The sequence below is a fragment of the Microtus ochrogaster genome, chromosome 18 (assembly GCF_000317375.1).
Source record: "Microtus ochrogaster isolate Prairie Vole_2 chromosome 18, MicOch1.0, whole genome shotgun sequence".
NCBI classification, from domain to species: domain Eukaryota; kingdom Metazoa; phylum Chordata; class Mammalia; order Rodentia; family Cricetidae; genus Microtus; species Microtus ochrogaster.
The window spans coordinates 54,682,359-54,695,915 of record NC_022020.1 but is presented as its reverse complement, the minus strand read 5'-3'; the positions used below and the strand labels follow the sequence as shown (position 1 = coordinate 54,695,915).

Here is a 13,557-nt window from a genome sequence, read left to right as displayed (position 1 = left end):
AACTCTACCTTCCTGATAGAAAAAACCCTCCAGAACCAATCCCCCAGAACTCTGCCTTCCTGATAGAAAAAACCCTCCAGAACCAATCCCCCAGATATCCTTCCTGACAGACGAGTGTGGCCGGAAAGGATAGCTTCTTCAGTGCCCGGCTACATTAAGGAAGCACATGTGGGCTTACATTTCTTAGGGATAAATAAGCAGGTTGTTAAAAAAAAAAAAATCCCAAGTGTATCTTTTTTCTTTATCATTGAAGGAACTAGGAGAGTGCGAGGCTCAGAAGCCAAAGGAGCCCTTTTCTGCCCAGAAACAAACGAGCGCCTGCTTTTTCTCCCGGTGAAGAACAGAATGGTACAAGTCTCTGGGTATTAGAGGGCATTATTAAATTTCAGTGAGAGCTTTGGAAAGCAGTTCTGTTCTTTAAAACTACAGATTAAAATATGTATTTTCATCATGATTGGTAATAAGACAAAAATTCAAAAAGAAAAAAAAAACCTATGAAATGGGATTGTCAAGAGAAAAGCTTCCACTTTTGCCTATAGATAGTATTCTCAGAAATGGGCTCTCTAGAGAGTTGAAAGTACGCTAATGCAGAGGGCACAAATACACACATGGGTGTGTGAGCATGTGCGCGCGCGCGCACACACACACACACACACACATGCGTGCACGCGATACCTTTGTGTTACCCTGGCATTTTATTATTTAACTAAAGTACGCTTCTTTTCCTGACTCATGCATGCTTCCCTTGCCACGGCTTAGCTGTTAGCCTGCTGGCCTTGACTTCAGGCCAAAAACAATGCAGAAACAAAAAGGGACAGCAAATCATATTTTCACAGACATTTTTATCTCTCAATCCTACCCTGTTTTCACACAACAGCATATAATCCCTAAGAAAACTATAATTTTGAGCAACATCACCCAAACCCTGGATCTGACACACTGAACATTTCTTGGTCGAGAAACTGTTAAGTTCTTAATTGCAAATAAACTCTTTCGATGGACCCACTTTCATGGACATCGCTGGTTTGCAAACAAGACCTGGGGTAGCGGCTGATGAGAAGCAAGCCAGCGGATGGAGTTTTGAGTCTGCCGAGCTCTAAAAATAAGATGTTTGTTAGTTCTAAGCCCTGAGTTGCTCTGTTCTGTAAAGACCGTCATCGGGAGGCTCTCCACCCTCTGGGCACCTTAGCGTCACCATTGAAAACACAATCAGCAATCATAGCTGCACAGCGCTGTCACTGCCCAGGTTAGCTCTCAACTCTTCCCCAACCCAGAGGGCCACTTACCTGGTGGCAACCCTGCACGTTTTCTCTCCCATAAGATGAGTATGAGCCCCTTTCTGTTTTACCTGCCAAGAGAAACAATAAAACAGTAAAAATCGAGCTGCTTCCTTTAAAGAAAACCTCCCCTGCAGGTAACAGATACCCACTTTCCATCCCCGATGTTTACATACGTGAAGGAGGCACTACTGGCAATGTATGCAAGCAAGAGAGGGAACAGCACTTTCTCACTCCAGCGACAAGAAACTGGAAAAAAATATCCTTCATTCCTATTCTTAGCCAAACCGCTCCACACTTCCAAAAACTGTCATTCCAGTGGCCTCCACTTTCTCTAACAAACAAACTGGCATTCCTTATTTTCACTTTCTTTCTCCCTCACAAAATTTGAACAATTTCATTTTTATTTACACAGCAGGCAAATGATCTATGTAATGACCCTAGTCTGGTAATTCCCATTGATTATATTGACACTTAATGGGGAGGCCAAAGCTAATCAATCACGGGCTCTCCAGATGGTGAATCTAGCAAAGAAACTGTTCAAAATTCTAAGCCCCCCCCCCCCCCCCATCTCTCTCTCCTCCCTTTTAAAAACTCTTTCGCAGGAGTGATCCCATCATGATCAACACAATGACGGAGAGAACACTTGAGAAAATCACCTATTCTGAATCCAAGTTCAGACTCTACCAGGAGACCCCGCGGGTCCTAGGATCAGGCTTTTGAATGTCTTGTCCCAAATCCATACTCCACATGCATCTCCACATGTATCTACCTGCTCAGGATAGGTAGAGCATCTCTACTGTCACTGAACTACACATGCAGAAGAACCCAAGGATGCGTGCTTTCTCTGTGTAGACTTTAATAGAAATCGCATTACAAGAGGTTTTATTGAATTCAGTTGGTGGTGTTCAAAGGGTTGCTCTAGAAAACCAACCATCCAAATGACAAGGAGCTCGTGGGGCAAGCCAGTGTCCAGGACCTCACTCCACCCAAGACGGAAGGGTGTATCTCTCACGAAAAGTGTTTTGAGGTGCACTGTGCTCTATGGGCAGCAGTACGCTCTTCTCCTGTCCCAAAGGGAAATTCAAAGCTTCTATATTGAGGTGCTGAACCAACATCCTGTTAAAGTTTACAACCCCCAGATTTTCCCTTCTCCACTCAACACGAATGCTGACAGGAACAGTAGCCATTTTCTCTTTGGGTTCAATGTCAATGTTATCAGGATAGGACTCCCTGACAGCACACACAGAATGTGTCTTCGGGAACCTTATCTCTGGTGTAAAGTGTGTTCTTTGTCTGTATCCCTATATTAAAACATCCAATGGAGGATTATTTTCAAAGAGAACAAATTCCAAATCTTAAGCCCACGCCCCCACCCCTGTATTAGCTTTTCTCCTGATTTTAACAAAACTCACACTTAGGAAAACTATACTTCTTCCATAGTGTCCAGCATGAACTAGAAAATCAATGACCATGTCAGCCTTAACTCCAGGGAAATGAGACCCCATTACACAGAGTGTCGGTCCTGCGACATGGAGTGGAGGGCGGATCAATTTACCTGTGCCCACCGTACATGTGGTCACACAGAGATCGTATGTTATGGAAGCGACCCTAACCTCTAACTACTCCTCCTCATTAACACTATCAGCAAGGGTGTGACCTTCATGAGAAATATCAAAAGACACATGCCCTCCTCTAAGCTCTTACACACAAGAAACCTTCAAGTATATCGTGACATATTTGATTGGGACACCAGTCCTGGTTAACCACTTCATGGGAAGACAGACAGGAAGGCAGAAAGAAAAGTTGAAAATAAGTGCTTTGACCTTGTAGGAATATGAAAATCTAATGTCCTCATTTGACAATTCCCAAATATTGGATTCTAAGATATGAGTATAAGATAAAGTGCCTATTTTGGTTCCATTGTTTTTTTCTACAGGATACTACCACCTGCTACGATTTCCAGAACTCATCTCTACCATACATAACTGGAGAGAATGATTTTCCTACCAGCATTTGTCTTGCTACAGATACACAAGCCGGGCCAATCCTTCTATTGGGATAATGAAATAGGAAGAGCAGACACAGAACAGAAGAGTACGAGAGAAATCAGGTACGGAAAAGGAAGACAGAAAGGACAGAAAAGAAGAGCAGTGGGTTAGGAAGGGAGGGGAGGAGGCCAAAGACAGGAGGAGGAAAATAGGAATTCACGCAATAGAGAGTCCCCAAAGTACTCTTGGCTCCATGGGCCCAGCATTCTTTACTATCATATCAGATACAGACTGCTTAATCTTAATTTCGCTTGTTAAAAAATATTTATCCAGATACAAAAATAAACCCACTGCAAATTACAAGTTGTCAGGGTTAAAAATCTACTCCTGTTTGTGTGGGGGAGGATGAGAGAACAGCACAGACATGAATCATTCTCCCGTAATTTGAGTGTTTCCATGACATCAATGGGCACCCGTCCAGGACTCTGTCGAAGTCTGCGAGGTACCAAAGAGGCAGCGCAGCCAGCGGGAGGCTCGGAGGTGGACTAATTTTTTTTTTTTCCCAAGGATTATGCTCCTTGGGAAGGTCTCATCTGTACGATCCACTTTCACTATCAAATGGATCGCCGCGGAGATCATGGGCAAACACATTTCATCCTAATAGTGGGAGCCTTTAACTTTATTGCAGCTTTTTGTTCCCCAATTCAGCTATAAATCTGCCCTCAGAGCCCAAAACCCTGGTTGGGAGGGAAGTAATCAGGGACTGTGGACAAAGCCCAGAACCTCGCAAGCATCAGATTTTCTTAGTGCCATCGTTTTTCAAATGATAAAAAGCAGCCATTTTAAAATGGCACCTCAGTTTCCAGAAAGGGAAAAAAAAAATCATGCATTTCGTGTACAGTGCACACTAAAAACTAGGCATGGTCTTGATATGAATTTTCTAGTTCAAATTCACTGGAATGTTTGTTTAAAGATAATGGAACTTTGAGGCTCACTGATAAGGTGTCTGAGTAGGACCCTTAAGGAACTATGCATGCTCAGAAACACAAAGGCCCCTAAATATCTGTGTTTCCTCTATGTCAGGCATGAATTTTGTCACTTATATAAACCGGCTGGCACAAAGAGCCTGTTTCCTCCCCTCTCCATCCTTTCCCACCCACCCTCTGCCCCACAACCGCAATGGGCACTCTGAAGGAGCTCAAGATTCCATTTCTCCAATATTTAAAAGAGACAGCAGCGAAGGCGATGCACAAGCCCCGCAAGCCCACTGCGGAGTTCTCGAGACAACCCTCCGGTACTAGAATGCGACAGCCGCTGCGGATATTTTTTTGGCACAAAGACAATGGTGGCAGTGCCAAGCCCCATGGCTAAAACTACTCAAAAGAGGCATAAGGGTAGCATTAATCGCTCAAGTCTTTTACTGCATGGAGTACTGTTGTCCATATTTTAAAAGCTAAAAGTACCCGTTCGTAACATTTGTTGTAGGCCCATGAATTGGGGGAGGGGGAGGGCCTGTGAAATATAGATGAGAAACCAATCTTGTCAGGCACTCGATTCCTGTTTAAACCGAAAAGGACCAAATGTTAAATTTTGCTACTGGTAACAATCTCCGTGCAGGAAGCAAAAGGTCTGACCTGATGGAGGAGGTCGAGATGGCTGTGTGATAGTGACTGAGAGGAGCCTCTGTGCTATGTCCACATGCTAAACAACTTCTCTTCTCCAGCAAGGCTACACGTACACAAGGAACATGAAACGCTGTGTCACAATGTGTTTTTTTTTTCCCCCAATTAAATACGAAGAATGCTGTAAATGAGCAGACACAGCACCCGTCAATCATTCCTGGAAACAAAGGAGATCAACACACAGCCTCTTGTCTAGGACAGGTCAGTGTCTACAGTGAGCAAGTGATCCAGGAAGTCAACAAGGGTGTTGTTCAAATCCAGCCCATCCTAGGCTGAAATCTATACTTAAATGTGATTGTTAAAAATGGCACCACATGGCAGTCAAGAAAGGATTTGCTTCCTTTTTCTGTTGTTTTTGCAAACCTAATCCCAGCAGAAAATACCAACCATTTGCAATTTTTAAGGCCAATATTTTTGTTGACCCTGACAATAATCTCTTCTCATGTTGTCCCAAGAAGCAGGAGGGAAATTTGTTGTTGTTATTGTTGTTGCAATTTGGGGGCAGTGCAGTTAGCAAATATCTCAAGAACCCAGATTCCATCTTTTGATAATCTATTATTTGTCATTAGACATCTGATTTTCCTCCCAACGTATCATGGTATCCTGCTGCGAGGAAATGGGATGGCAATGAAAATAGCGCATGGAGGAAAAATGGGCTCAGAAACCACTCCACTCACAAAGGTAGTTAGCATCACCTTGGGTGGATTAGCGCACCTGGGCTCACACAATAGCGTAAAGCCAGGCAGAAAGATGCAGAGACAGACAAGAGCAACTTCTCTGTGGGATGATGTCTGGAGGTCAGCTCAGGCATAGAGAACATGCAAGAGAGTTGGGTCATATTGGGGTGTATGGCCCCTGCTTTGTAAAGGGCCCCTCTAACACCTCCATCCAGGTGGAAGATGTTTTTTTCTTACCCACCACTGAAACAGGAACACCTGTATGGTGGGACTCCGCCTCCTCTTCAAAGCCTTGATGAAAAATTATCTGATCCCATAGGACAATACCAGCCAGGCTATTTCCCTGCTAATCCTCATTCTGGGAACTGAAGAATGAGCCTTTTGTTCCTCTGCATCAGACTAGGGAATGCATCATACACATGCTTGACTTAGAATAAATTTCTGTTCCTGTTTCAACACCAACTATCTCTGCTTACTCTATTACTTTGTGCTTCTTCTGGTCTACTACAGTGAAAGGGCTAGTCCATTAAGCAGTAACTAGAATCTTCAGGGGTAACGAAAAGACACACTGGTGATTATTTAGAATCCTCCCATCTCCATGGCTTCTCTTCATGTCCTACCCAAGCCAGAAGAGCCGAGATCACCCCAGACGAGTCACTACCCAGAGGGTTCTACACATGGTATCTAACTAAACAGCAACACAGCTGGCAAGGTGGGCAACATAAACACCATTTAACAGATGGGGAAACTGAGGCAGAGAAAACTGACCAAGTCCATACAGGTCTAAGTAACAGGGTCAGAATTCAGATCCTTGCCTCTCTACCTGCGATGCTGAAGGCATTTTAACTCCAGGAAAAGAAAGTACAAATAAACCAGAGGCCAACATTGAAGCCTCTGAAATCCCAGAGCTCAAAACACTCATGAATTTGATATGAAATTAATGAAAGTGTCTTATAGGCGGTGATAATTTACATTTACATGGTGTTTTATTCCTAAAAGGTCTCTAGATACTTTATGGCTGTACAAATGATGTACACAGAACCTGTGACGTCTCACAATTAACTGCCACCATCTCCATGTTAACTCAAAGCAAGTAATTAACAAAAACGTGGCACAAAACAGTGCTTACCCACATTCTCTACGTAGAGAGCATAACTGTCTATTAAAATACACAGAGAAGAACGAGAGGAAAGACATAATTACAACATAGGGTAACACTATCACTCACAAGCATCTTCTAAGGGAGAACAATCCTACAATGGGCCCCAGAAGTCAGATGGGAAACTAATGGGAAGGATACAGAGACTGGTTCAAGCCATGTATGACCCTCCTCCACAGACGCAACTTGGATCTTGAAGGCTCTTCGTCTTGCAGGGAGGATGTATTTCCCTGACGAGGATGTTTGCTGAACCACCGGGAACATACACCCCCTACTTCTATCTTTGTTTTGTGTATTGATACAACCCCTGACAAATTTAAAGTACAGGGATAATAGATATACAAGACTATGTAAGATTGATACATGTTTGTAGTTTTCAAACAAGCAACCAGTCAAAGCTTATTTTTAAAACTGTAAATCAGTATAATATTTGAGCTCTTCGTTTGGTGATAACTCAACAGGCTTCTATCTCTCGTGGAAATCAGTACCTCTACCTCTCCACATCGTTTTTAACGAGCTGGTCAACTTTAATGATCCCTGACCCCCATGTACAGGTGAGAGCATGAGTTCTATAAAACCAAATGTGACATTATCAGTCAGATGTCCAAAGTCTCGGAGATGAGAGCTGGTTTCTCCAGCAGAATACAGATTGCAGGGTCTATACACAGGACGGTGCTAACTTCTCCCACAGGCATGTAAAATGCAAAATTTCAAATAAGTTCCATACTGAAAGGATCATAACCCTCTCCCAGTATATAAACCAGTCACGCAACACTGAAGAAATTCTTTCCTCCCTCCTTCGTAAACTGAGGACAGCGAGAAGCAGGAGAAAAGACGTGTGTAGTGCGACGTAGGGGTGGGGGATGATAACCACACACCTGCCGCTTTCTCAGAACTGATACTCCTTCAGGATAAACTAAGGTACTCAGCAATTGTCTGTCTGTCTATGTCTGTCTGTCTGGTCCTTTGGAAAACAGTAAGCCTGGATAGCCTCTCATGGCTAAATCACCTCTTCTATTTTAGGCACGGCACTGCCTTCAGAGCCATGCACAGTGAAATGCGACAAAGGGAAAAAGTTTGACATTTCACCCAAACTATTCACTCGGGGGACCAGGTCTGTTTTGGGGTCCATTCTCCAGCTCTGCTTCAAGGCCCATAATCCATTCTCCTTAAAGCACTTACAGTAGCAAAGCAGTGAACTGAACATTAAGGAAAATAGCTTGCCTTAGATCATTTAACACACTACAGTCCAGGAATTCATCCTATAGATTCTGTGTTTATACAGATGCAGTCACGGAAATGAAGAGAGGGTTCTGCTGAAGCTGTGTAGGTCTGAGAGGCTGGGGCCCAAGTAGTTCCTGCACTGAAGTCCTTTCTCCACAACATGCCACCTCTCTGAGGACTATTCTAGATGTCATTGTCTCTACATGACCACATCCATGTCTCCAGATGATTACATTCAGTTTACAGAGCCTAAGAGTTCTCAGGTCCCTGGCCAGAAGAAAATGTCTCCGTGCACGCGCGTTTCAAGTGACCACCCTGAGACAGATTCAAAACCACCTTCTTACTGCCAAAGAGAAATGGTGCCCTGGGTTATTTCGCAGGCACTAGACAGCAACAGGCAAGCCAAGCCCCTCATGCGTTGTCTTCCACAGAGGCTTATATGTTAGCAAGCGAAAGCGTGTGACTTGTACGTATTATCTTCCAAATGCAGGAAAGTCTTTCATTGGAAATAAGGCTAATTCCACAGAGTGTGCAATTAATCAGCGTAATCACGGGGATAACTTGGCTGTTTGGGGAGGTGTGTCAGATAACTCCTTAAGGCCACTAAAGCACCACTTGAGCCACCAAGTAATGATTTTCTGAATCAGCAATTTATACAAGGGTCCCCTAGAGACCCCGAGGATGGAGGGCAACCCCAGAAGCCTTCAACTTACTTGTAATGAGTGACTTCCCCGTGGCTTTATACACAGTGCCTCCACGCTGCTGCCCGCCCTGCCTTACAGTTTTCTCACAGTTTGAGTCTCCAAGGAATGGGTAAAACTACAGCAACTGGGGGCCTGGAGGGGCCGACAACAAACAGCCTGTGTAATCGTAAGTTTGCTACATTTATTTTTTTTTAGGAAATAATTTCTGCATAAAAATGGGAAGAAAGTGCCAGAGAGGTGGCTGGTGGTCCAGAGGACCTGAGTTCAGTTCTTTGTGCCCACACCGTGACTCACAGACATCTGTAACCACAGTCTCAGGGGATCTAACGCCCTCTGCTGGTCTCTAAGGGAGCCAGCGCACAAGTGCATAGACAGACAAAATAGTCATATGCATAAAATAGATTTAAAAATTTAAAAATAAAAGTAAAACTGAAGAAAAGTTGGGAGCTAGAGAGATAGTTGAGTAGTTAAGAGCACTTGATGCTCTCCAGAGAACCCGTATCTGATGTCAGCATCCATGGTGGCTGTTACTTTAGTTCCCTGGGATACAAAGCCCTCTCCAGCCTCCCAAGGCAAGGGGCACACATGTGGTAGAGGCATATATGTAGGCAAAACACCTATATGGATAAAATAAATTTTTTAAAATTCTGAATGAGGAAAGCATTATTTTGTAACACAGATATCAAAGCACGAAAGCTCAAAAATGTTTTTGTTACATTCTGATACAGAAGGAAAATCTCAGGATTGTGAGAAAAAGCTATCCTCAAATGCTTCAGCTATGATTAGGAACTCTATCAATCAAGAGGAAGACCTCTCTGTCTCTCTCTGTCTCTCTCTGTCTCTCTCTCTCTTTCTTTCTTTTCGCTCTTGTTTTTTAAGATAGGACCTCTTAGTAGCTATGGAGCCAGACCTAAAACACACTCTGTATACCAGACTGGCCTTGAACTCACAGAGATTGCCTGACTCTGCCTCTGCCTTTAGATTGCTGAGATTAAAGGTGGTGTCACCATTGCCCAGCAAGGAAGAACCTTCTAAAAAACCTGGGGCAGGTGAAGTCATGCTCAGAAACATGCCCCAGCCACGTGTGTGCACGCGCATGTGTGTTTGTGTGTATGCATCTGTGTGCGCACATGCGTGCTTGCACACGTGTGGTTCTGGTGCATGTATATATTTGTGTGTATGTATGTATGTGTGTGTATGTATGGGTAGAGGCTGCAGGCTGACAGTGGGATGTCATCGATCATCCATCTCTTTCCCACCTTATTTTCTGAAAGGGGTTTCTCACTGAAGCGGGAACTCACGGTCTCAGCTAGACTGTCCTAGCAGCAAGCTGTGTCACATGTCACTCCCCCCCGCCCCGTACCAAGGCATAGATGAGTCCTGGCACACCTGGTGCTGAGGGTATGAACATGGGTGCCCCTACTAGTACAGCACTTGACTCCCCGACCCTGCATTTTATTTTTATCAGTAAAATCTCATCAGTTATGACAACCAATTCAATCAGTACACACAGCTCTATAGGTTATAGTGGCTAGGAGCCTGATAGACAACTAGATGGAGATTTTGCCACACCCACCGAATCTGAGTCAGTTTTCATAGGACAGGCAAGCTGGTACCCATGACCCTTCAGACAACCACATCTCAAGGCCAGGGAGAGCTACGTTGCTCAGCAAGTGGGGTCTTTTTTTAAATTCACTGAACTCATTCTTAAAGGGCAGTGGTTGCAAAGAAATTATTTTATACAATCAAGTTGATTCCTCTGATAAGCAATGGTGCCCATAAACACAGGAGCCCTGGACCTTGGTAAAGGCTGTTGTTCACTGTGAGACCCTGGTCCAATGCCCCCACATCAGCCCTTCTCCATCCTGTTCCTAGAGCGCTGTCATGTTCCCATACAGATGGAACTCTAGAAACTGACCCAGGGCTGTATGAATTTAAAGGCCCCATATACCCAGGCCTGCTCCTCTACCCATAGCCAGAGAAGGTGAGCATTTGGGTTCTTCTCTTTCACGGGAAGATATGTGACAACATTTCTGCCCTGAGGTAAAGACACACCATGAAAATCCGACTCTGTGGCTGGGAATTTTTTAAAAAGAATTTATCAGCAAAATTTAAGATAACTGATAGTAACAGAGTTTGCTACAGGAATCACTTTGCCTGATAAGTTTGTGTTCGATAAACAATAAAGTCTAACAGCGAAAGTAACAGTGGACATCAAAATAAAAATGCCAAAACTCTGAATGAACTGAAATAAGACAGATTAAAGAAACTTCAGTATTAAGCAAACTCTAAAGAATATCCAAACATAGGGACTTAGTCGTCCATGCAGAGAGACTATACATCTGAGCTCTGCATACATAAGTGGTGGCCTCAATTTCAAGTTGAGTTTACAACAAACAAGAATACGTGATTGCTGGCATGGCGACACATGTCAGTAAGCCTGCACTTAGGAGACTGAGGCAGAGGGATAGCAAGTTTGAGTCAGCATAGACCAAACTAAGAGACTGTGTCTCAAAAGTGTGTATGTGTGTATGTGTATGTGTGAATGTATATGTGTAATTATCTTCTCCTAAACAAATCTCATATTTAATGTGATACTCAAGGCTACACAACTATAAGCAGAATAGCTGTTGGGAAAATATAAAGTATGGTAGATATATCTGAACGGAATCTGAACAATGCACACGTGCACATTATGTCTATGACATGCATACACACACAGCTCTGCACTCCCATGCTTTTTACCCCCATTTATTTCCATTCCCAACTTAGATAATGAAAACATGCCCAATACGTATATACAAGCATACCCACATGTGAACATTAATAACCCCAGTTGTCTGTGTATCTGTAGTGTCTGAAATGATGACCTCTCGAGTTTTACTACTGGGACACCACAGCTGTGATCTACATTTCCTTGAGGGATTGAGGAAGAGTAATCTGAATCCACAATGTAATCTAGATTATCTACAGAGAAGACAGAGCAGGAAGATTGGTAACCGTCAGAATTAGGGAGGGGTCATACTCTGTGGGCTCTTCAAAAACAAGAGGATGAGTCAAAATAACGACACTGTCAGGTAGACAGAGCCAGCTACTGTGCGACACTAGCGACCATTAAGGGAAACTGAGGCTCAAGGTAGACACAAGGCAACTCTTCCTGCAACGTGGTAATTAAGAGAAACGCCCTATTTGCAGAAGAATTTAGTCAGAGGAAGTCAAGGACGGGAGAGAAAGGAAGAGGAAAGAGGGGTCAGGAAATGAAGCAGAGAGTGGGGAAACAGAAGGGAGTGACATCATCTCATCCATGCGCTCAGGAGACCAACGCGTCAGTGATTACAAACGTCAATCTCCACACCTAGAACCTGCAAGAATTATCATCTGAGTGTTTGTGGTATAAATCTGAGAACCACGACACTGAGAAAGATTTTTTGGAACCCTCTTTGTGCATGCCATGTGGCAGAAGTTAAAAGGTCTGTGCTGGTGGTCACTCTCAGAGGGTTTACACACGTGACACTCCTCATCGGGGAGATGTGCCTCAGGAATAAGACCCAAAGCAAAGCAAGAAGACCTAGCAAAGCCTCACTGGAGACAATGATGAGGGAAGGCAGGACACTGGCCACCCCAGGAGGAGTAATACAAAAGGCTGCAATGAGGACTTCATGTTAGAATCCAATTATTTTGGCAATATTAAATATGCCAAAATAATTTTTTAAGTGATGCTTAAATGATTTATTGAAAACCAATGGTAAAGTCATCAGAATCTAAACCTGGAAATACAGCCAACCAAGAATAAACTTACAGGATGTATTGTCTCCTCATGGTCTAAGCCCTTTGACAGTTCCGTGTTTGGGAATTTGGAGTGGGGTTTTGTTTGCAAATAAGAAATTTGCAATGTAAAAACTCAAAGAGCTCTAAAGCTCCCAAGTTTCTTTTACCACAATTACTGGACTGATTCAATCGCATGATCGTGGAGATACATAAAAAGCCATTTACACAAATGTAACTATTATAGAAAATGCAATGGGGCTTTGCCTACAGAGACCACTGCTATCTCAGGAACCTGTTCCTTATACAAAGTCATGCTCTCCACTACAGAGAGGGATATGCACTACCAAGGATACCTTCCTCCACCAAGAGACAGAGAGGTGGCTTTCCACCTTCTGAGCTGTCCTTGAATAGTTATGTTGGCCTGGGACCAAGAGTGATTTGTTCTTTTTAAATCTCACACTCTTCAAAGGCAAGCAAAACAAAAGCCCATTCTGTTGCACCTGCCATCCTCACTGGCCTCAGGTGAACATGGCTCACTCGGATCTCCAAGGGCACTCAGAATGCCTTCATAAAGCATCAGGATGATGCAGACCCAAGTTCACATCTGAGAAACAAGAGCAACTATGAACCCAGAAGGAGCCCTCCGGGTTACCCACCACTTCCTGAACATGGTTTGCCTTCTGTGGTCTATTCCCAACTCAGAAAAGCTAGGATTCATCCCAAACATGAGCATGCTAAGCAATGGAATTATGGCCAAGCGAGTTATGCACCTTAGGTGCCCTTTGACCTATCAGTAAGTGCTGTCAAAGAGGGCAAAACTACACCCAAACTGAACCTCACTTTCACTTCCACGGAACAAATTAGTGGCCATACTCAATCTTAAGTAACCACATGGTCACAGAAAATATTTGACTAATGTCCAAGATGAGATCAAAAGGTAAACTCAACCACCACCACACACACCAACTTTAAGAGTCAATTACAATCGGAGTGGCCAGCAGAGGGCGCACATGACACAGCAGCCTTGGGCTGAGCAGGCACTCCCCAAACCTTTTTAAAGTATTAAACCTGACCA

The 13,557-nt window shown here is 43.7% G+C and overlaps 1 protein-coding gene across 9 annotated transcripts in view; it reads right to left on the bottom strand.

The window, feature by feature from the left end:
* Tcf4 (transcription factor 4) overlaps positions 1-13,557 on the bottom strand; it is a 338,712-nt gene that overhangs the window by 159,188 nt on the left and 165,967 nt on the right. For 7 of the 9 annotated variants that reach the window (XM_026783458.1, XM_026783457.1, XM_026783461.1 and 4 more), the window contains exon 6: positions 1,287-1,348. In XM_026783458.1, coding sequence (XP_026639259.1) covers positions 1,287-1,348 — 62 coding nt within the window. Of the gene's footprint in view, positions 1-1,286; positions 1,349-1,453; positions 1,548-13,557 lie in introns of those variants that run through there. The other 2 variants (XM_026783463.1, XM_026783464.1) reach the window with 1 other exon arrangement.